The 21510-nt window shown below is 49.2% G+C and overlaps 1 protein-coding gene across 3 annotated transcripts; it reads left to right on the top strand.

Annotated features, from left to right (window-relative positions):
- Window positions 1–5551: 5551 nt before the first annotated feature.
- On the top strand, window positions 5552–21285 carry SALL2 (spalt like transcription factor 2). 3 transcript variants are annotated; one of them, XM_019832787.3, is made up of 4 exons: window positions 5552–6352; window positions 16642–16959; window positions 17080–19490; window positions 19950–21285. In XM_019832787.3, exons 1-4 carry the CDS (start codon window positions 6280–6282, stop codon window positions 20355–20357), a joined length of 3210 nt encoding a protein of 1069 aa, XP_019688346.3. In that variant the 5' UTR covers window positions 5552–6279; the 3' UTR covers window positions 20358–21285. The 3 variants fall into 3 exon arrangements, with proteins under 3 accessions (XP_019688346.3, XP_019688345.3, XP_023111341.2); XM_019832786.3 differs by having other exon boundaries at window positions 16642–19490; XM_023255573.2 differs by lacking the exon at window positions 5552–6352 and adding an exon at window positions 16015–16253 and having other exon boundaries at window positions 16642–19490.
- The last annotated feature ends 225 nt before the right edge of the window (window positions 21286–21510 follow it).

Below are 21510 nucleotides of genomic sequence, written 5' to 3'. Positions count from 1 at the left end.
CCATTCCCAAAGTCCTTGAGAGTCTACTAGCTCCTTTTCTTCAAGGTTCTTCCTGAAGGCTCTGAGCATGTTTCTATCATAGGTTGTCAATTCTCTCTATTTTCTGAGGTACTTCACTCCCTATGTGCTATTCTTCCAAAGACTGGCCCCTACAACTTAACTATTTCTTTCCCATCCATCTGATTTGTTTTCCTTTTTCACGGCCTGGGATTATCTTTTTTTTTTTTTTCTTTCTTTCTCATCATGTTCCCCCTTCATCCTACTGTTTTTACCTGATCTCCACCCTTTGTTGCTTTTCTTTCAAATATTCAACCTCAGCTTTAAAAAATTGTTCCTATAATTTCTCCCCTGCAAACACACATGCTCACACAATCTTCCCCACCCCCACCCTAGCCTTCTCCCACTGCCGGTCAGGCTCATGGCCCTTCCCCCACAACCTCCCTTTCCTGTTCCACTACCTCCTTCTCTTCACAAACTCCCATTTCCCCTTTATTTAACATGAGTAACATGGAGAAATGAAGGAAAGAATAAATCCTGTCCTTCCTCTTATGAATGTTTAAATTCCTGCCGTCCACTGCAGAATGAACTCTGAAAAGAAACACCAGACAAGCCTCAGTCTGAATGACCCTCCTTGATCTTCACTCCCTCCCTTTGCCCCTAAAACACCATGGCAACTGCCACCTGAAAGAGGCCAGGCGGAAATCATCTAATAAGACCAGGGATTGTTTGCCCATGCTTTCTTATTTAGTCAATTTTTGCAAAGGGCACTTTCCCCGTACTCTTTATTGCCTGACTCCCTGAATGCTAGCAAGACCAAAAAAAAAAAAAAAAAAAAAAAAAAAAAAAAAAAAATCTGGTAGTGTAGGTAGTTATGGGAACTGAAATTTGTTGTAGATATTTCCTTGTCGGTCTGGAAATCTTGTTTAGGAGTTAGACATTTGAGTCATCCCCCAGGTCTGCTGCCGGAAAGTGAGGTCTATAACAGAGGCAGAAATCAGTGGGATGGCAATAAAGTGTCGCCGGGACCAAAAAACAGGCAATGCCAATCAGGCATTGCTGGGGGCAATTTCAACCTGCCATTTATCAGCTCTTTATGAGCTAAGCCTCAGTTTCCTCATGTGTAAATTGAGGTGTTCTGCATGTCTAAGATGATAATTACATAATACTTTCTTTACAAAGTTATTTTAAGGGTTAAATGAGATTATATAGTCAAAGGGTATGGCACACAGAATGCGCCTAAACTATGATTACCCTTATCAATAGAAACATCCCATGCCTTTGTAGATTCCGAACTTAGTTCTCCTGCAATTAACATCAGATTCCTGCCTCCTCGTAGGACCCTAAGTCTTCTGGAGGGAGAGGAACTGCCTCCACGATGCCTCCTCTTCTACAAATTAGGAAAAAGGAGGGGTGCTCAGAGCAGCGTGTTGTCCTGACAGAAGAGGCCTTGAATAAAATGCCAAAAAAAAAAAAAAAAAAAAAAAAAAATGTGCTGGGCCCCGATATGACTATAGTTGTATTTTTAGGACAAAAGCCACTCTGAGTTTAGAAACACTTTTAAATGACTTAAAAGCACATTAACCCCGGGGTGCCTGGGTGGCTCAGTTGGTTAAATGGCAGACTTTGGCTCAGGTCATAATCTCAAGGCTCATGAGTTCCAGCCCCACATGGGGCTCTCTGCTGTCAGCACAGAGCCCACTTCAGATCTTCTGTCTCCCTCTTTCTCTGCCCCTCTCCTTTTATTAAAAATTAAAAATTAAAAATTAAAAAAAATCAGCAAACATTTGGCCACCAGGAGTTACTACATGTGAAAGGTGTGTTATCTATTCTGGCCACAGGCTGGGCTCCCTTCCCATGTACATGGATTTCCTGCAACGCTGCAGTTGCCTAGGAATCTAGAGCTCAAGGTTTAGAAACCACCAAACACAAATGCCTCTGCAAAAGAATCATTTAAGAGTTTATTGAAAACTCTTAGGCCCCACCCCTAGAGATTCAGTAGATCTAGGAGAGAGAGGAGGAATGTGAATTCGGTAACTCCCCGTGTGACGGGTAAGCAAAAGGGACGGTGAATCCCGCGGGGTGTATAAAGCTCTGGAAATTAGCATTCCTCACTGGCTCCTCGTCTTTCTCTTCCAAGGATCTCATTCCGATCACCTTTCCTTTGTTCCTCACAGTTCAGGGCTTCTTTAACGGGGGTGCCGTGCGGACATCACAAACCAAAACGTGTTGGAAAATCTCTGAGAGTCCAACATAATGACTGGTTTTCTTTAAAAAGCAACAACTCATCTTTGCTTTTTGAGGACTGAATTTTGATGCTAACAATACCTTCACATCTGTTTGTACTAAGTCAGAGGCAACCTGTGCTCACAAATGAAAGATGCAGGGATTAGGCTCAAGTGGTCTGGCTTGATAATTGGCTCTGGGATGTAAACACCGCAACAGTACTTTAAGCTATTCCTGAGGAGAGAAAAAAAAATATTAGGCTAACAGCCAATAGAAAAGCCAACACAGAAAATGTTGATCAAATTAGAAAATAGCATAAGAAGGAGCCACAGAGCCAAAAGAAAGAGCCCGTCTTCACCACCAGCTCGCCCCATCCAGAATACTCCCCCAGAGCCTCCCAGGCTCCTACACATGGGAAGGAACTGGGGGTAGAGTGCCAGAAGTCCCTTTTTCCTATCCTTCTTTATCTTCAATGCCCTTGAGTGCCTCTTCAATTTCTTGGGAATGCAAGCGCTTAGTTTACAAGGTCAAAAGACCATGAAATGTTTTCCAAAAATCAAATTGTCATTTGAACAATGAAAAGTGTTTTAATATTCTCTTCTGCTATTAAGTCAGTCTCTCTGTCTCTGTGTGTGTCTCTCTCTCACTCTTTTTCTCTCTCTCATTTCTCTCTCCTCCTTTCATTTTCTCGCTCTTTCTCTCCCTCCCTGTCCCCCCTTCCCCTCCCCTCTCCACTTCACCACACACAGAAACCCCTTTTCAAAGGGGCTTTTTTCCAACTCAGTGAAGTAAAGTCTTTGCCCCTTTGTGGGGAAGGCTCATTAACATTCCCACAGCAGCATCTCTTCAAGGATTTTACTTTTGTAACTCTGTGGGGAGGTCAAGAGGCCACAGAGGAGAGGTAAAAGGAAAAAAAATGGTAAATGGGGGAGGGCGGAAGAAAGGAGAGGAGGGGAAAGAGTCCTTCCTTTCACAATAAGGCCAGCAAAAAGGAGGGAGGGAAAAAACTAGGAAAAGACAAGACAGGCAAGACCCAGGAAGGACACAAATGTTGGACCCCCAATTCTGCCCTCAGACATCATAGACTCTTGCGAAGACCAGGAAGCTATATTATTTCTCTTGTTTCTTCCCCACCCCACCCCCCAAAATGGAAGTAAATGATGGAAACACTAGGCTGAGAGAGACAGGATCCAATCTATTCCACTGAGGAATTAGAAGCTTCCCTGGTCTCAGGGTCCCCATTTGCCCTACAATAGCCTGGTGATAACTGCACCTGCCGCACAGAGAAGTTAACAGGATGAATTAGACAATGTCAGCAAGACTTCCAAGAGGGGAACATGAGGGAGCCACCCAGGGTCCTGACCCCGAAGAACCAGGAATATAATGGAGATTCGGTGAACACCAAAGCAGAGATCAGAGGGCTTCCCAAACCCCTTCAGATGTGGGTACCTGCCTCCTCATTTCTCACCAGCAACCTTCCAGCCATCTGTTGTCTCTCTCTCCCTTTCTTAGCATTGTCACCAGCCTGGACCTGGGTAAGGGAGGCAATCGGGGGAATTTTGCACCAGACACTGTGAGTGAGCTTGGTTTTATTTTTCTCTGAAGACGCAGCCATCAGAGATTTATATCACTAAACTCCAAAAGGGAAAAGAATTCTCACTTTCCTAATGGATGGTGTTTCAGACGCTCTCTCATTTCAGCCAGGAGAGTAAAAGGTAAATAAGATTAGGAGAGGACTTACTGCATCATAGGGAAGAGCTGGGACACAGCTGGATAGTCTATGCCCAGTAGCACAGTTTTACTCAGACACCACGGGACACCATGGCCAGAAATTAAAGAATAACTGAATCACCCTTAATGTGCAGGCTGAGAGCAGATACCTCGCTGGTTCCCAAATGATGTATTTTAGACATGGAGAATTTTTCTTGATGTTTATTTTTGAGAGAGAGAGAGAGAGAGAGAGACAGCACAAGTGGGGGGGTCAGAGGGAGGGAGACACAGAATCTGAATCAGGCTCCAGGCTCTGAGCTGTCAGCACGGAGCCCGACGTGGGGCTGGAACCCACAAACCGTGAGATCATGACTTGAGCCAAAGTTGAACACTTAACCAACTGAGCCACCAGGCGCTCCTGTAGAATTTTTTTTTTAATTTAAATTCTAGTTAGTTAACATACAGTGCAATATTGGTTTCAGCAGTAGAATTCAGGAATTCATCACCTCCACACAACAGCCAGTGTTCATCACAAGTACCCAACATCCATCTAACCCATCACCCTTTCTCCATCAACCCTCAGTTTGTTCTCTGTCTTTAAGAGTGTCTTGTGGTTAAGTTTCCCTCTCGAGACAGAGACATTTTTCAAGGTCAAATATGATATCCACAAGGAAATTCTTTCCACAGAATCCTTGTCAGTTTTCAGCCTCTGTGAGAGATTACTACAGAGAGCTTACCCATTTACTGGAAAATCCATTACACTATTAGAAAGTTCCTTCATACTGAGCTGGAAATGCCTCCTTGTAGATTCTACTCTGGAGTAGATAGAACTCATCTGTATCATCCTTTCAGATGTAGTATCCCTTCAGCACTAAGAGCTGTGATGTGGGAGAAACAAAAAAAGTCACTAGCTCTGTTGTTATTTTATTTTTTAATGTTTTTATTTTATTTTTGAGAGAGAGAGAGAGAGAGAGAGAGAGAACAAGCAGGGGAGGGGCATAGAGAGGGAGACACAGAATCTGAAGCAGGTTCCAGGCTCTGAATTGTCAGCACAGAGCCCGCCACAGGGCTCAAACTCACGGACAGTGAGATCATGACCCGAGCCGAAGTAGGACACTCAACTGACTGAGCCATCCAGGAGCCCCATTATTTTAAATGAGATTCCTTAAGACCAATCACTTTTTTTTTTTCATGCTAGGAGCCTGGTACCTTTATTGTACCTTTAACAATATAGAGAAAAAAAAAATGCTAGCCTGCCATCAGATGTACCTGGCTTCCAGGCCTGCCTCTGTTACATGATGGCTGTGCAACCTTGGATAGATTACTTAACCTCGCTGAGCCTCTTGCTTATCTGTGAAGAAAGTCATCTCTGGAATGCCCGGTTGGCTTAGTTGGTTGAGCGGCTGACTCTTGATTTTGGCTCAGGTCATGATCTCACAGTTTTGTGGGATCGAGCTCCACATAGGGCTCTGCACTGGCAGCTTGGGAGTGTCTCTCTCTCTCTCTCTCTCTCTCTCTCTCTCTCTCTCTCTCTCTCAAAATAAATAAATAAACATTAAAAATGAAAATAAAGAGAATCATCTATAAATAGGAGTGGTCAGAGGTGTAATATTCAAAATATGTCACGTATATGAAAATATCCTTTAAATTATAAAGAACCCTCTTTATATTTAGTTTTATTATAACGAATGTCCATCTACACTCAGTCTTTTCGCCAGCCTTTCATCTCCCCAGTTTCAACTGGTGGTGGCTGACTTCTTGGCCTCATAATCAGGATATACCAGAAAGTTCTTATTTCAGCTTTACACCCCAGAAGCAGTCGCATCATCGAACAAGGTGGCATCGAATCATGAGAGAACCAAAAAGCACTGTGGAGACCTGGGATGAAGAGTTAGAAAAACAAGCAGGGACATTTTCTGAACAGACAGCACAGGGAGAGGCCTGAGCCCTGGCAGTGAGGAGAGGGTTAAATCCTTCCCTCTGCAGTACAAAAGAAAAGAGTGTGCGGAAAGATTAGGATTTTTGCTTTTACAATGGGAGCTGCAGAAGCGTAGGGAAGAAGCTGAAGAAAAAAAAGGGGGCGTCTCCCCTTTAAAGACTTGCAGAGATTGAGAGAGAAAGAGAGAGAGAGAGAGAGAGAGAGAGGAGAGTCAGGGACAGAGAATCAGAGGGAGCGCGGGCCAGTCTGTCTGTCTGTCTCTGGGAAGGGAGACCATCTCTGCTTCCCAGTGATTAGCACTGGGGGAGAGGCATCAGTTGGCTTCAGACCCAAGGGGAGACCAGACCAGGTCACCCTGGTTAGGACTAAGTGAGCTTTGCCCCTCCCTACCCCACCTCCACCCGGGAATGTCTCGGCGAAAGCAGCGGAAACCCCAACAGTTAATCTCGGACTGCGAAGGTCCCAGCGCGTCTGAGAACGGTGGGTGCCTGGGGAGGGGTGCGGGAGCCCTGAGTCCCAGCCCGTGTGGGTCAGGCCAGGGCAAGGGAGGGCACCCGGGCCACGGGTGAAGCCAGGGGAGGACTTGGTCATTGGGGGTTTGAAGAAGTTGGATGCAGAGAGTAGCCAGGCATTGACCTGTGCTGGGGGAGAAGCCCCGCTGCTTGGCTTTTCTCAGATTGGAATCTGTTTGTGTTTTCCTTGTTTTTCTCCGGATGAAATGGAGTTTTCAAACTGGGTCTGTCTCCCCACCCAAGAGTTTTCTCCTCAGGTCCCCCTTTGCTCACTGGTCTTTGTGTCGTTGCTAAGTAACCTCCTCAGACCTGGAGGCCAGTCTCTTAGGGGTGGGATTTTCCCCCCTTTTCTTTCTGGAGAGTTGGGTTGCAAGAGAATGAATTGGATAAACGTGAAGGTTCCCCTGAGGGAGAAGAGAAAAAAGTTTCTCATTGTTGGGCTGAGCTGAGAACAGATCAGAGCTCCCAGAGGGAGAGAGCTAATGTCGGTCAGATGCAGCCTGGCTTGGGGTGCGGATCCGTGTCACCTAGGGTAGAGGCTGGAGGAGAGGTCTGGATGAGGGACTCAGGTTTGTGCTTCAAGGGAGGCCACGCTGAAACAAAACAAAACAAAAGTATGAATTAACGTACTTGCATCTGTTTTTAAAGTAACAGATTTTCTGGGGCGTCTGGCTGGCTCAGTAGGTAGAGCATGCAACTCTTGATCTTGGGGTCGTCAGTTCCAGCCTCGCATTGAGTGTAAAGATTACTAAAGGAATTAAATAAACCTAAAATAATAAAGTAATAGATTTTCTTTGTGGGGGGGGGAGAGAATTTTATGTATTCCTATAATAGTCTAGTCAGAGGCAGATAGTAGAGTAACTTGGGGTATTGAGAAGTGACATTGCCCAAAGTCTCAGAAACACTTAGAGCACTTTGTCAGGACCAAAACAGGTTTCCTGATGCTCTGGGCTAGTGGGCTCACTCTACTAAATTAGAATTTTTCAAATTTGCTTGAACGTGGATCCAGGGTAGAGTCTGGGAATCTATATCTTTGCAAGTGTCCAGGTAATTCTTAGGCTCAGGCAAGTTTTGGATATACTGTATCAGTATATGGCTATGTATGTTCACACTGTGAAAGTCTGGAAGTTCTGCCCCTCAGGGATAAACTATTTAGCAAACAGTTGACTCATTGGGCAGTGCAGTGTGGTACTAAGAACAAGGGTTCTAGCAAAAAACAAAACAAAACAAAACAAAACAAAACAAAACAAAAAACAAAAACCAAGTGTTCTGAAGCCACACTTTCAGGATTCAAATCCTGGTTAGCTGTGCAACTTGGGTTCGTTTACTTTGCCTCTCTGTGCCTGTTTCCTCATTTGTAAAATACTAGCTACCTCATTAGGTTATCATGAGGATTGGAATGAGTTAATAGGTGTAAAGCACTTGGAAAGATAAATAGCATAAATAAGTGCTCAATTTATGTGGTATCGTAGTCCCTAGCACAACTAAGTACTTACTGCATGTAAGTATTGTTATCATATGTGAGGACAGTGGCACTTCCTGCGAGGGCTGAAACCTGACCAAACCTCAGGCATCTCTTGGTGAACTTCAGTCCTTCTCTATGAGATGTGTGCATGAAAAGCTCTAGGATAATGTATTTGTAGTGACTAAAACTGAGTCATGGGTTAAATTTACCTTTCCACCTGTTGTTGTAAAAAAATGACCTGGGATGAAATCAGTGCTCCCCTGTGCTATGGAACAACTTTAACAGACATACTGTGTTTTGGGTAGAACACATTCTCCTCAAGTCACTGCTTTGCTGGGATCCCACTGTGCCCATATTTAGAGGTTCATGATGGTGGCATCCTTCCCTCCTGGGACACATTAGCCTTCCTTAATGCTGCTGCAGGCCGGATGTTTCCTCCTCCGGCTCTACAGGAGACTTCCCGTAGAGCCTCGGAGTTGCCTCTCAGTCCTGCTCCCCTGCTGGCTGGATTGTGGAACAATGCCGAACCCCTGCCCCCTCCAAGAGACAAGAGACTTCTCCTCTCCCCACACTTCCCAAGTCTGCTCACCCACTCCCCGTAGTACCACTGTTGACGAAGAGCTTGTGCAGGCGTCAAAAGAAATCTTTCACCACTGCCCTGAGTGGATTCTTAAACCCCTTGTGCTATGGCTCCCACCTGGGGCTGTGAACACTCTGGGGCATGGGGTTGCTGCTACAGAGTCATCCCCGCAGAAACAGTGCAGGCTCACATCCGATGGCAGCAGCAAATTCCGGCTGAATTTTGCCTTTGAGCCAGAAACGTCAGAAACACAAAGGTAAGGAGTAAGAAAGCAGTAGTCATCTCTGAAGGTCTGCCTAAAGAAAGCACAGGGCTTTCTGATCAGAATTCTCCGGGGCTACTTCCACGCCCTGGAGTGTCACCGAGTCACATCTGGAAGATGAGGTGGCTGTACCAGAGCAAACCTAAAATTCCTTCCTGCTCGTGTAAGACAGATAACTTTTCCATCGATACGGTTTCTATTTGCTTGTGTGATCTTCAGGCGGCTGACTTTGCCTTCTACCCCAGAAACATTTTTTTGTTCTGCATGCCCCCAAATTAGGGTAGGGAGGACTCTCTGTCCTCTGGTGTACCTGTGAAACTACGGGCTTCCTCATGAGCATCAGCAGACATTTATTTAGCAGGCTAGGGTGCAACCGAAGTTTTCAGGAGACTTTGCCTTCTTTTGGGCAACGTTTACCATACGTGACAAGCAAATGCTCAGCCTTTGTTGCACACGTCCAAAGCCTCATCTCTGCAGTGACCCGAGACGTCACCAAGAAATGGTCTGAAAAACCTGTTTTCTAGCCCTGTTTTTGTTCAGCTTCCCAGACCAGAACACCAAAACCTAACAGAATAGTTACTGCACATAAGCGATGAGAAGGAAATAGTCTTTTTACTTAAAAACTCTGGAGAGAGAAAAAAAAATCTCTCTCCCCTACAGAGTCTAGAAATCTGGATGAGGAACATACGAGATGTGCATAGGGAAAACGTAAACTAGTACACCTGGGAAATGAAGGAAACGAACAGAAACCCAGATATTTAGTGAGAAGGAGAAACCAGGACAACAGCCAAACAGATCTAGAGGGAGAAATGGAAGCTGGCAGACAGCAACAGCAGCAAAAGGAGAAGGAAGGCAAAAAGAGAGTTCTGAGGGCTCTGATCTCTTTATATACGGATGTAGAGAGCATAATCCCTCAGGGTATTGAGCCTAAGCCTTTCAGCCCTAGGTACCCCTGGGTCAAAAAGAAAATATTTCTGAGTAGATAGAAAGTAACTCGGGCCAGGTGCAATATGGAGCACTGGATCAGGAAGCAGGAAACCTGGGTTGTTGTTTTTTTTTAATTAAAAAAAATTTTAAGTTTATTTATTTTTGACAGAGAGTGCGAGCATCAGCTGGGGAGGGGCAGAGAGAGAGGGAGACACAGAATCCGAAGCAGGCTCCAGGCTCTGAGCTGTCAGCACGGAGCCTGACACAGGGCTCAAACTCATGAACTGTGAGATCATGACCTGGCCCGAAGTCAGACACCCAACCGACTGAGCCACCCAGGCACCCCGGGAACCTGGGTTTTAATCCAGCTTTGACCTTGAAGCTACATGACCTTGGATGAATCCATTCTTCCCCCGGGGCTTCAGTTATTGGTCTTTAAATAATAGCACTTCTAGGGGTGCACCTGGGTGACTCAGTCAGTTGAGTGTCTGACTTTGGCTCAGATCATGATCTCACAGTTCATGGGTTTGAGCCTGTGTCAGGTTCAGTACTGACAGTTCAGAGCCTGGAACCTGCTTCAGATTCTGTGTCTCCCTCTTTCTCTGCCCCTCCCCTGCTTGTGTACTGTCTCTCTTGCTCTCAAAAATAAATAAACGTTAAAAAAATTTAAATAATAGAACTTCTTGCCAATATTTCGGGAACATTTACTATTTGGCAGGTACTATGCTAGCCCTGCACATATTTCCCCTTGATTCCTCCCAACTCTATTATTATCTCCATTCAATTTGTTTTAAGTTCATTTATCTATTTATTTGAAAGACATCCCGTGCAGGGGAGGGGCAGAGAGAGAAGGAGAGAGAATCCCAAGCGGGTTCCATACCGCCAACACAGAGCCCAGGGCTCAAACCCATGAACCATAAGATCATGACCTGAGGTAAAACCAAGAGTTGGACCCCCAACTGACAGAGCCAACCAGGTGCATCTCCATTCATTTTTTTTTTTTGAATGTGTGGTAAAATATACATAACAAAATTTACCATTTTAACCACTTTTAAGCATATGACTCAGTGATTAAGTATATTCACAATGTTGTGCAACCATTACCACCATCCATCTCCAAAACTCTTTCATCTTTTAAAATTGAAATCCTTGGGGCACCTGGGTGGCTCAGTCGGTTGAGTCTCTGACTTCGGCTCAGGTCATGATCTCACAGTCCGTGAGTTCGAGCCCCGTATCGGGCTCTGTGCTGATGGCTCAGAGCCTGGAGCCTGCTTCCGATTCTGTGTCTCCCTCTCTTTCTGCCCCTTTCCTGCTCATGCTCTGTCTCTCTCTGTCTCAAAAATAAATAAAAACATTATGAAAAAAAAATAAAAAATAAATAATAAAATAAAATAAAATAAAACTGAAATCCTATACCCATTAAACAATAATTCCCCATTCCCTTCTCTCTGCAGCCCCTAGCAATCACCATCCTATTTTCTGTCTCTATAAGTTTACCAATTCTAGGTACCTCATATAGAGGAATTACACAATATTTGTCCTTTTGTGTCTTGCTTGTCTCACCATGTTTTCAAGGCTCATCCTTGTTGTAGCATCTATAAGAATTTCAGTCCCTTTTGAAGTTATACCCCCATTTTATTTTATTATTTTTTAATGTTTATTTATTTTTAGAGAGTGAGTGAGTGAGTAGGGGAGGAGGTGCAGAGAGAGCAGGCTCCTCAGTGTTGGTGCAGAGCCAAACGTGGGGCTCGAACCCACAAACTGAGATCATGACCTGAGCCAAAATCAAGAGTCAGATGCTTAACCGACTGAGCCACCCAAGCACACTATCCCCATTTTATTTTTATCTTTTATTTTATTTTATTTATTTTTTAAGTAGGCTTCCTGCCCAGCACAGAGCCCAACATGGGGCCTGAACTCACGATCATCTTGAGATCAAGACCTGAGCTGAGATCCAGAGTCTGACACTTAACAGACTGAGCCACCCAGGTGCCCCTATGTCCCTCATTTTAAAGAGAAATCCAAACCTTAGAGAAATAGAGAAACTTTCCCAAGATCACAAAGATCTTGAAAGTGCTGGGACGATAACTCAGTCCTGTTTGAATCAGAGCTGGCACTGTTGTTTTGTTTTTTTTTTTTTTAAGTTCATTTATTTATTTTGAGAGAGAGATTGAGAGAGTCCCAAGCGGGGTCCGTGCTGTCAGCACAGAGCCCAATGCAGGGCTCACAAACTGTGAGATTGAGACCTGGCGCTGAGATCCAGAGTCGGACGCTTAACCACCTAAACCACCCAGGCACCCCAAAGCTGGCACTCTCAATCACTGTGCTCAGGGGTGGGGGGTGGGGGGCGGGGAAGATCAGATCTCTGAAGTCCTTACCAGGAGCAAAAGAAATGAATTCTTTGCTAAATGCTGAGTCCTTTGATGTCAGAAAAATGTCTCTTAAAAAACCTTTTCGGTGTTTGATCTAAGATATTCCTGTTTAGGAAACAAACATATTTTTCTCACTTAACATCCCATGTACAAATTATCATGCCTGTTTGCCTACGACATTGCACAGGTCACAGACGCATTACTAGGTGTGGGTGGCCTGGCAGAAGAGTGTGTGTGTGTATTTAGGAGAGAGAAGTGACAAAGAGAAGATAGGACATTCTCCCTTAGAAGTAGCCTATAGCAACAGTGCAGCAGTTACAGAATCCATTCATGTTAGCATTGGCCCAATGCTAACAGTAAGTTTAGGCGGGTGCTTACATAGTATACTTTGTTTCTTCAGTGGCTGGACGATGCTTGAACTGTGTGTAGAACAAAGCCTTTATCTTAAAATTAGAAATATAGCTCAAGGGGCGCCTGGGTGGCTCAGTCGGTTGAGCGTCCGACTTCAGCTCAGGTCACAATCTCACGGTTTGTGAGTTCGAGCCCCGAGTCAGGCTCTGGGCTGATGGCTCAGAGCCTGGAGCCTGCTTCCGATTCTGTGTCTCCCTCTCTCTCTGCCCCTCCCCCATTCATGCTCTGTCTCTGTGTCTCAAAAATAAATAAACATTAAAAAAATTAAAAAAAAAAAAGAAATATAGCTCAAGATGCACATACCCTGGGAAAAGCAATGCAGTCACTTAAATTCACAGTCAGGTGTAATCGTTATCAAAATCTGTTCGTGGAAGCTGGATACGAGAGAGCTGACCTCTCTCTGCCGGCAGAGCAGAGAGGGAGCCAGACAGGAAGATTTGGCCCTGGGCAGCTGGTTTTGCCTCTGTCCTAATTTGGGCCAGGTAAGATTTGTGAGCCGCAGGGTAGAAGGTTCCCTGGGAAGAGCAGTCCTCTGAAAGGTGCCGTGGCTCTCATCCTTCCTGTACACTGGAATCACCTGAGGAATTTTATAAACACACTGATACCTGGATGCCACCCTCAGGGATTCTGAACTAATTGATCTGGGGTGTGGCCTGGATATTGGATGTTTCAAAGCTCTCCCAGTATTTTTAATGGGCAGCAAAGTTTGAGAACCGCTTTTTCAACTCTACCATTCTGCTGTGTACTGCGCACCTAATTTTCTTTGTTCTCCCAAGCCTAGAGCCGCAGTTTAGAGAGCTACCTGGTTTCCCTTTTCATTGTTATTCTGGCTCTTTATAAATTTAAACAAGCGTGTCCAGGTCTTAGTCCCTACATCCATCCCAGACTTTGCCTGTGACCCAGGATAGCTTACCTACCCTTATCTGCTATCTAGGGACACCATTACCAGCTTAGTTTATTCCTGTGTTTATGACTTCATTCGTGTCTGCCTAAGAATCCTGCCCCCCTTTTCAGGATAGGCAGTGAGTGCAAAGTGCTGAGAAATAGAGGGTTCCTCTTACAGGTGGCTGTTGATCCGTCACCTTTCAGCAGGGACTAAATTTACCTTAAAGAAGAGTGCAGGTCAAATTACCCATCAGAAAGCAAGTTTCATTAAAGAGCAAGAAAGGGGACAGTGTTTCCCAGGAGAAGATGAAAAGAAAAGGATTTCTTTTCTTGTCGGAAGACTTGACAAAACAGCAACTTGATATCAAATGTTCAATGCTAATTAACAAATGCTGGGTAGAAAGCTTCCACCTGATTCCCTCTCCCTTACTGAGGCCAGAGAGCAAATGGCAGGTAGGAGCTACACAGGGCCCTTTCTCTGGCGTTAGAGAAGCCACACAATGTTGGTGTGCTTGAGAAAGCACTGGACAGGAGTCAAAATTCTGAATGCTTGCTTCACTGAATTACTGTGTGAACTTGGGAAAGTCACTTATCCTCTCCAAGCTTCAATTTCCTGCTCTGTAAAAATAAACAACACTGCATGAACCTGTGACTTTCCATAACTGAAATAGATCCCCCCTCTCCCTCGTTGTAAGGGTCAGTCCTGAAAGCACAGAGCCCATCTTTTTCAGAGCTGTCATTCATAATATTTAGATATTCATGATTATGTAAAGTTTCAAAACATAATTCGGTAAAATGTTTTTGATTTAAAAAGACAGCAAAATTCGTGTTGAACAGTGAAGTGGATGGTGCCAACATTAGGTCCAAAAAAGACTCCTCCAGAAAAGATTCCTTGCCATTGGCATATGCCAATATTAACCAATGTCTTACCTCAGAAATTAATAAGATGATATGGGGCATCTGGGTGGCTCACTCGGTTAAGCGTCAGACTTCGGCCCAGGTCACGATCTCATGGTTCTTGAGTTCAAGCCCCGCGTCGGGCTCAGAGCCTGGCGCCTGCTTTGGATCCTGTGTCTCCCTCTCTCTCTGCCCCTCACCCCACTCACACACACTCTCTCTCTCTCAAAAACAAATATTTTTAAAAATTAAAAAAAAGAAATTAATAAGATGAGTAAGTAACATGAAAAACTGATCTAATTTTAGCAAATGTGCATTTTAGGTTATTTTCATTGTTTTGCCACTGACAATGTAAATTCTCTAACCCATAATATTTGGGATTCCCCCCCCCTCCCCAAATTTAAAGTCCCGTGTGTTCATATTAACATGATTTGTCAAGAGTTTTCCAAGTTTTTGTCACCACAATATTTCTCTGAGAAAGACAGCACAGCTACAATCTTACCACTTTACAAAATGAAAATGGTGGCATGATTAACCACCGTGCCTCAATTTACCAGCCAGGCAACGATAGAGCTGGGATCAGAGCGTCGTGGGTTTACTGATGCCGAGGCAAACCACAAAACTAAGGACTTGGGGGGTCACTTCCTGTAAGTAAGATTAAACTCTTTCCCGAGGTGGAAACCCTATTAAGACGCATTTCAAGGTAGAAAGAGAACGCAGAGTATCTGGTCTACGAGACATCATAGCCCTACTTATCCCGTCTGACTACGAGGTGGCCTCTGTGGCCTCTGTGGCGGTGAGCTAGTGTTCTGTCCTTTCGAGGCATTCAAACCAGCTTGGGGCTGAAAGGGCTTTCCGCCCAGAGAGGCTGCCTCGTAGCTCCCACTGCATTGTCTCCATTGTTTCAGGAATTCCCCTCCCCCCAGGTTAGAGCTAGGTGGGCCTCTGCAGGCCCCTGCAGGCCAGCGTCTCCCCGGACGCAACTGTCCTTAACAGTGGCAGTGTGCCCTGTGCTGCACGAGAAGGGCAATGGAGGAAGAAGACGGGCAGGGAAGAGCTATTAAAGAGGAGGTGCTCCGGGAATAAGCACGAAGTCTATAAATCAGGTGTGAGCCCGGTGATCAGTGGAGTAACTTGCATTGGGCTATTCTGGGGGGGAGGGGGGAGGGGGAGGGAGTGAAGGGGCTCAATGTTCCGCAGAGAGGAGGGTCCTGAAATGACTTCCTTGGAAATTATGCCTTGCAGCCTCCCACACTGAGAAACTTCTTTCGTGGAGGGGGATGGGGGTAGGGTGGGAATAAAGATGAGGAAGACTGGACAAAACTTGGGGTATTTAGGGGTGCGGGTTTTGATAAGGCGTGGATGTCCTGGGCTCCCCCTCCCACTCTGGCCCTCAGAACCTCTGAGATCAGACCACCCTCTCTGGAGTCCACGTTTTCCAGGCTCAGCGGATCCTTTATCCAAAGAAAAATAAGAGAAGCCTATCGCTTTGCTCTATTGAGCAGAGCTGTGTTTCCCACTGTGCCCCCCTGAGCCCGAGGGGGGTGGGGGCAGGTCTAGGCAAAGCCATCTGGAGAAGGGGGGGAGCTGGCAGAGGGCGAGGGAAGGTGGACCCCACCACGCCCCACAAGCACCTGTCACTGAGCCTCCGGAAACCTGCTAGGCTCTGGGCTCCCGCCCCACACACCCACCTCCCACTCCCCGCTCCTGCCCGGCTCCCCAGCAGCTCCTCCCCCATCTCCCCTCTCCTAGCTTTCTCGCTCCAGCTCCTCCCCTCCTCCGCGCCTCCTCGCTCCCCTCCCCCTCCTCCGCGGCTCCCTGCCCCCGCCGCCGCCGCCGCCGCCGCCGCCGCCGCCGCGGATCTCCATCTCCGCAGTCTGGGCCGCTGGGTGCAGAGGCTGCCGCACCCCGGCGGCCACCGCCGCCTGCCCCCATCCCGATACCCATTGTCTCCCATTCTACCCTGCCCTCCACCCCCCCACCCCCCCCCCGTCCCTACAACCATGGCGCACGAAACCGGGAGGAGCTCTCGTCTCGGGGGGCCCTGCGGGGAGCCGGCGGAGCTTGGAGGTGCGGTAGGGCCCTGCCTGGGCAGGGGTGGGGGCGGAGGGCACGCGCGCGGGGTGAGGGACTTCTCAGCGGACGGGATAAAATGCACGATTCTCTGCGTAGGGCCCCCTGCTCACACCCATTCCTTGCGCCCGCGGGTGGCCCGGGGTTGGGGGGTGGGGGACCGGCAGGCGGAGGCAGGAGCTTGAGGGTGCCTGCTCCCCTGCCCCCATGCTGGGGTGTTTCGTGTCCGGACCGGTCACCACCGAGCTCTAGCCTTCGGCTTGGCCTGATGGTGAGCTCATCTCCCCACCCCCCACCAAGCGGTTACTGGGCTCGTTGTTAATTAGAGCCTTCGCCTGCCCATCCCAGCCGCACCACCCACGCTCTCTCCTTGTCTTCTCCCTAGGTGATGCTAGCGAGGAGGACCACCCCCAAGTCTGTGCCAAGTGCTGCGCACAATTCACTGACCCAACTGAATTCCTCGCCCACCAGAATGCGTGTTCTACTGACCCCCCTGTAATGGTGATAATTGGGGGCCAGGAGAACCCCAACAACTCTTCGACCTCTTCTGAACCCCGGGCTGAGGGCCAAACTAGCCCCCAGGTCATGGAGGCAGAGCACAACAACCCTCCGGATTCTGGGTCCTCTGTGCCCACAGATCCCACCTGGGGCCCTGAGCGGAGAGTAGAGGAGCCTGCCGGGCACTTCCTGGTCGCTGCCACAGGTACGGCAGCGGGGGGAGGCGGGGGCCTGATCTTGGCTAGTCCCAAGCTGGGAGCGACCCCATTACCTCCAGAGTCCACCCCCGCACCCCCCCCTCCTCCTCCTCCACCTCCGCCCCCAGGTGCAGGCAGCGGCCACTTGAACATCCCTCTGATCTTGGAAGAGCTGCGGGTGCTGCAGCAGCGGCAGATCCATCAGATGCAGATGACTGAGCAAATCTGCCGCCAGGTGCTGCTGCTTGGCTCCTTAGGCCAGACAGTGGGCACCCCTGCCAGTCCCTCCGAGTTACCTGGGGCAGGGACTGCCTCCTCCACCAAGCCCCTGCTTCCCCTCTTCAGCCCCATCAAGCCTGTCCAGACCACCAAGACCCTGGCACCTTCCTCCTCCTCTTCCTCCTCCTCCTCCTCCTCCTCCTCCTCGGGGGCAGAAACGCCCAAGCAGGCTTTCTTCCATCTTTACCATCCACTGGGGTCACAGCACCCTTTTTCTGCCGGAGGGGTTGGGCGCAGCCACAAACCCGCCCCCGCCCCCTCCCCAGCCCTGCCAGGCAGCACAGATCAGCTGATTGCCTCGCCTCACCTGGCGTTCCCAGGCACCACGGGACTCTTGGCAGCACAGTGTCTTGGGGCAGCTCGAGGCCTCGAGGCTGCTGCCTCCCCAGGGCTCCTGAAGCCAAAGAATGGAAGTGGTGAGCTGGGCTACGGGGAAGTGATGGGTCCCTTGGAGAAGCCTGGCGGACGGCACAAGTGCCGCTTCTGTGCCAAAGTATTTGGCAGTGACAGTGCCCTGCAGATCCACCTGCGCTCCCACACGGGTGAGAGGCCCTATAAGTGTAATGTCTGTGGCAACCGCTTCACCACCCGCGGCAACCTCAAAGTGCATTTTCACCGGCATCGCGAGAAGTACCCGCACGTGCAGATGAACCCTCACCCGGTGCCCGAGCACCTAGACTATGTCATCACCAGCAGCGGCCTGCCCTATGGTATGTCCGTGCCGCCGGAGAAGGCGGAGGAAGAGGTGGCCGTGCCAGGCGGGGGCGTGGAACGCAAGCCGCTGGTGGCCTCCACTACAGCACTTAGTGCCACCGAGAGCCTGACGCTGCTCTCCACCGGTGCGGGCACAGCCACGGCTCCCGCGCTCCCTGCTTTCAATAAGTTTGTGCTCATGAAGGCAGTAGAGCCAAAGAGTAAAGCCGATGAAAATACCCCTCCGGGGAGCGAGGGCTCAGCCATCGCCGGGGTGGCAGAAAGCGGCACGGCGACCCGAATGCAGCTGAGTAAGCTGGTGACTTCGCTGCCCAGCTGGGCGCTGCTCACCAACCACTTTAAGTCCACAGGTAGCTTCCCCTTCCCCTATGTGCTAGAGCCCTTGGGGGCCTCCCCCTCTGAGACCTCAAAGCTGCAGCAACTGGTAGAAAAGATTGATCGGCAGGGAGCCGTGGCAGTGGCGTCTACTGCCTCGGGCGCCCCCACCACCTCCGCGCCCGCGACCTCAACCGCTGCGTCATCTGGGCCTAACCAGTGTGTCATCTGCCTCCGGGTGCTGAGCTGTCCTCGGGCCCTGCGCCTGCATTACGGCCAACACGGAGGTGAGCGGCCCTTCAAATGCAAAGTGTGTGGCAGAGCTTTCTCCACGCGGGGCAATCTGCGTGCACATTTCGTGGGCCACAAGGCCAGTCCGGCAGCCCGGGCCCAGAACTCCTGCCCCATCTGCCAGAAGAAGTTCACTAACGCCGTGACCCTGCAGCAGCATGTTCGGATGCACCTGGGGGGCCAGATCCCCAACGGTGGCACCACGCTCTCGGAAGGCGGGGGAGCTGCCCCGGAGAATGGCTCCGAGCAGTCCACGGTCTCCGGGGTGGGGACCTTCCCCCAGCAGCCGTCCCAGCAGCCATCCCCGGAAGAGGAGCTGTCTGAAGAGGAGGAAGAGGACGAGGAAGAGGAAGAAGACGTGACTGATGAAGATTCCCTGGCAGGGAGGGGCTCAGAGAGCGGAGGTGAGAAGGCGATATCAGTGCGAGGCGATTCGGAAGAGGCGTCTGGGGCAGAGGAGGAAGTGGGGACAGCGGCGGCGGCGGCGGCCACGTCTGGGAAGGAGATGGATAGCAGTGAGAAGGTGATTCAGCAGCCTTCCCTGCCGCCCCCGCCACCACCACCCGACAGCCTGGACCAAACACGGCCCATGGAGCAGGGAGGCAGCGATGCCGCGGGAGGCGTGGAAGAGGGGGGCAAACCAGAGAGGAGCTCGAGCCCGCCGTCAGCACACACCCGGGAAGGGGAAGGCGGCGGCGGCGGCGGCGGCACCGCGGCGGAGGAGCTGAGCGCGCAGGAGGCGATGAGAACGGAGCCGGGAGCGAGCAGCAGCAGAAAGGCCTGTGAGGTGTGTGGGCAGACCTTTCCCGCCCAGGCAGCCCTGGAGGAGCATCAGAAGACCCACCCCAAGGAGGGGCCGCTCTTCACTTGTGTGTTCTGCAGGCAGAGCTTTCTCGAGCGGGCTGTCCTCAAGAAGCACATGCTGCTGGCTCACCACCAGGTACAACCCTTTGCTCCCCACGGCCCTCAGAATATTGCTGCTCTTTCCTTGGCCCCAGGCTGTTCACCGTCCATCACATCCCCGGGGCTCTCCCCCTTTCCCCGAAAAGATGACCCCACCATCCCATGAGCCTGTTTTCCTGCTCATGACCCAGGGAGCAGAAACTGAGAGCTCTGTAGAAGCACCTCCACAGGATTTACGAGCCCTTATTTGTCTTTTTTCTCTGAGTCCTTCTGTGGTACATCCCCCGTGGCTTCTCTCTAGTCCCTGAGCTTGGAAATGGCCGTGCTTGCCAGGGGGATGGCCCCCTGATGAATTTTTTCTTCCCTCTTCACTCACTGTACCTGAGGAAAATAGTTTCTCTGCAGCTTTCACATTCCCAAGGGGATCCCCCTCCAGCTTCCCTGGGGTGACCCCTCTCCCCCCTCTCCTTTCTTCCTCTCCCTTTCCCTTTGGCAGGTGCACCTGAGCACCCACATTTGGAACTGCAGCCCAGCCCGAAGGGGCCGGCAGCTGTCCCTGGAGGGCCCAGTGCCACTCCTCTCTGGTGACCAGGTCAACCTGCAGGACTTCCTGTCCCAGGATGTTCCTGCCCAACTGGTGAGGGTAGGTCCCCTGTCTTTCTGGAACCAGTACACAGCTTTCCTGTCAAGGGACCTGCCCACCCAGCCCCGGAGTTCCGGCTCCACCTCCACTGCCAGTTTAGGTCTGGCACCGCCAGTGCTGTTTGGCCCAGGAACTATGGCTGGGAACGTGCCTCCAGCAATGGGATCCAGAGAGGCCAAGGAGAAGAGAGCCCCCCTCTTCCTATTTCGGTCTCCTGCATCCAAGGCAGTGCCTGAGAAGCCCATCAGAGAAGAAAAGTAGCAAACTGTACACTTCTTCTTTTCCCTGCTCTGGAAGGTGCCGGCAATGAAGATACAACAATATCCGTATCTGGCGGCTCAGCCCTAAGGGGTAGGGAGAAACGAAGAGCATATAGGACATTCTTCCCAGTAAACTCCCATTCAGGCAAAGGTGTTGGCTGGTCAGTTTGCCAAGACACCTCCAGCTTCTCCGGTTCCTTCATCATGGCCTGTCAAAGTTAGGAAACGAGCAGATGTCTTAGCAGCAGGTCTCTCGTGGGATCTTTTGGGAAATGTGAAGTTCATGTCTTTAGCAAGCATCATTGGTGAGGGTCATTGAAGAAGGAATGATGGAGAGTTGAAGAGCGTTGCTAAAGCATAGGGCTTGCTGGGACCATGTGAGGTTAAGAAAGGGGCATGATGTGAGGGAGGGGACCTCGAATTCTCGATTGGATGGGTCTCACGAATGTTCTTTTGGACTGTTAGTGACTTAGTGTGCAGCAATGCACCTCAGGTCATAGGGGATTTCCTAGCACTAGTGTGCTTCTAGTTTTAGATAACTCCCTACTTTGTACCCTGGCCCCTTGTATTTTCCTTGTCTTCCTTTCTCGAGGCCTGTTTCCTCCCCATTTTGCCTGTCTATGGACCAGGGCTTATGTCTTTGCCACCGTCTGGTTCTTAGAGTCCCAGACCTTGGGAGATGAGCTCTAGGTGGTTTTCTCCCTGCCTCTCCGTCTTGTAATGAGATGTAGTATTTACTCTTAACATAGGATCATTTGGAACAGGAGTCCTGAGGGGGAGAGAGTGAGGGTTCTGCTATTGATTGACTTGAATGATGGTTTCTCCTCCAAAGGTATAGGCTCCAGAGCTTCCTAACATAGTAAAATGTGAAGAGCAGACAAGGGAGATATTAGTGTCTTTCCCTTTTCATTAAAAGTGTTTTAACCAAATATTTGTGTGTTTTTCCTTATTTCATGACTAAATAGCCAGCTGGGGTGTGATACGGGCATTCCCTAACATTGAGATTCCCTTCCCACCTACATCTCCTGCCAAAGCTGAACATATGGTGTTGAAATATTTAATTTATTCAGTCTTGTCCTAAAACAACCTCCAGTGAATGTAATTTCCCTGTGGAAATGGAGTTTATGTTCTCAAAAAGTAAAGGATTTGTCCGT

This window comes from Felis catus, chromosome B3 (assembly GCF_018350175.1).
Source record: "Felis catus isolate Fca126 chromosome B3, F.catus_Fca126_mat1.0, whole genome shotgun sequence".
Taxonomy (NCBI): Eukaryota; Metazoa; Chordata; class Mammalia; order Carnivora; family Felidae; genus Felis; species Felis catus.
Note: the sequence above shows the minus strand (reverse complement) of the source record. Positions and strands in the feature narration are given on the sequence as shown.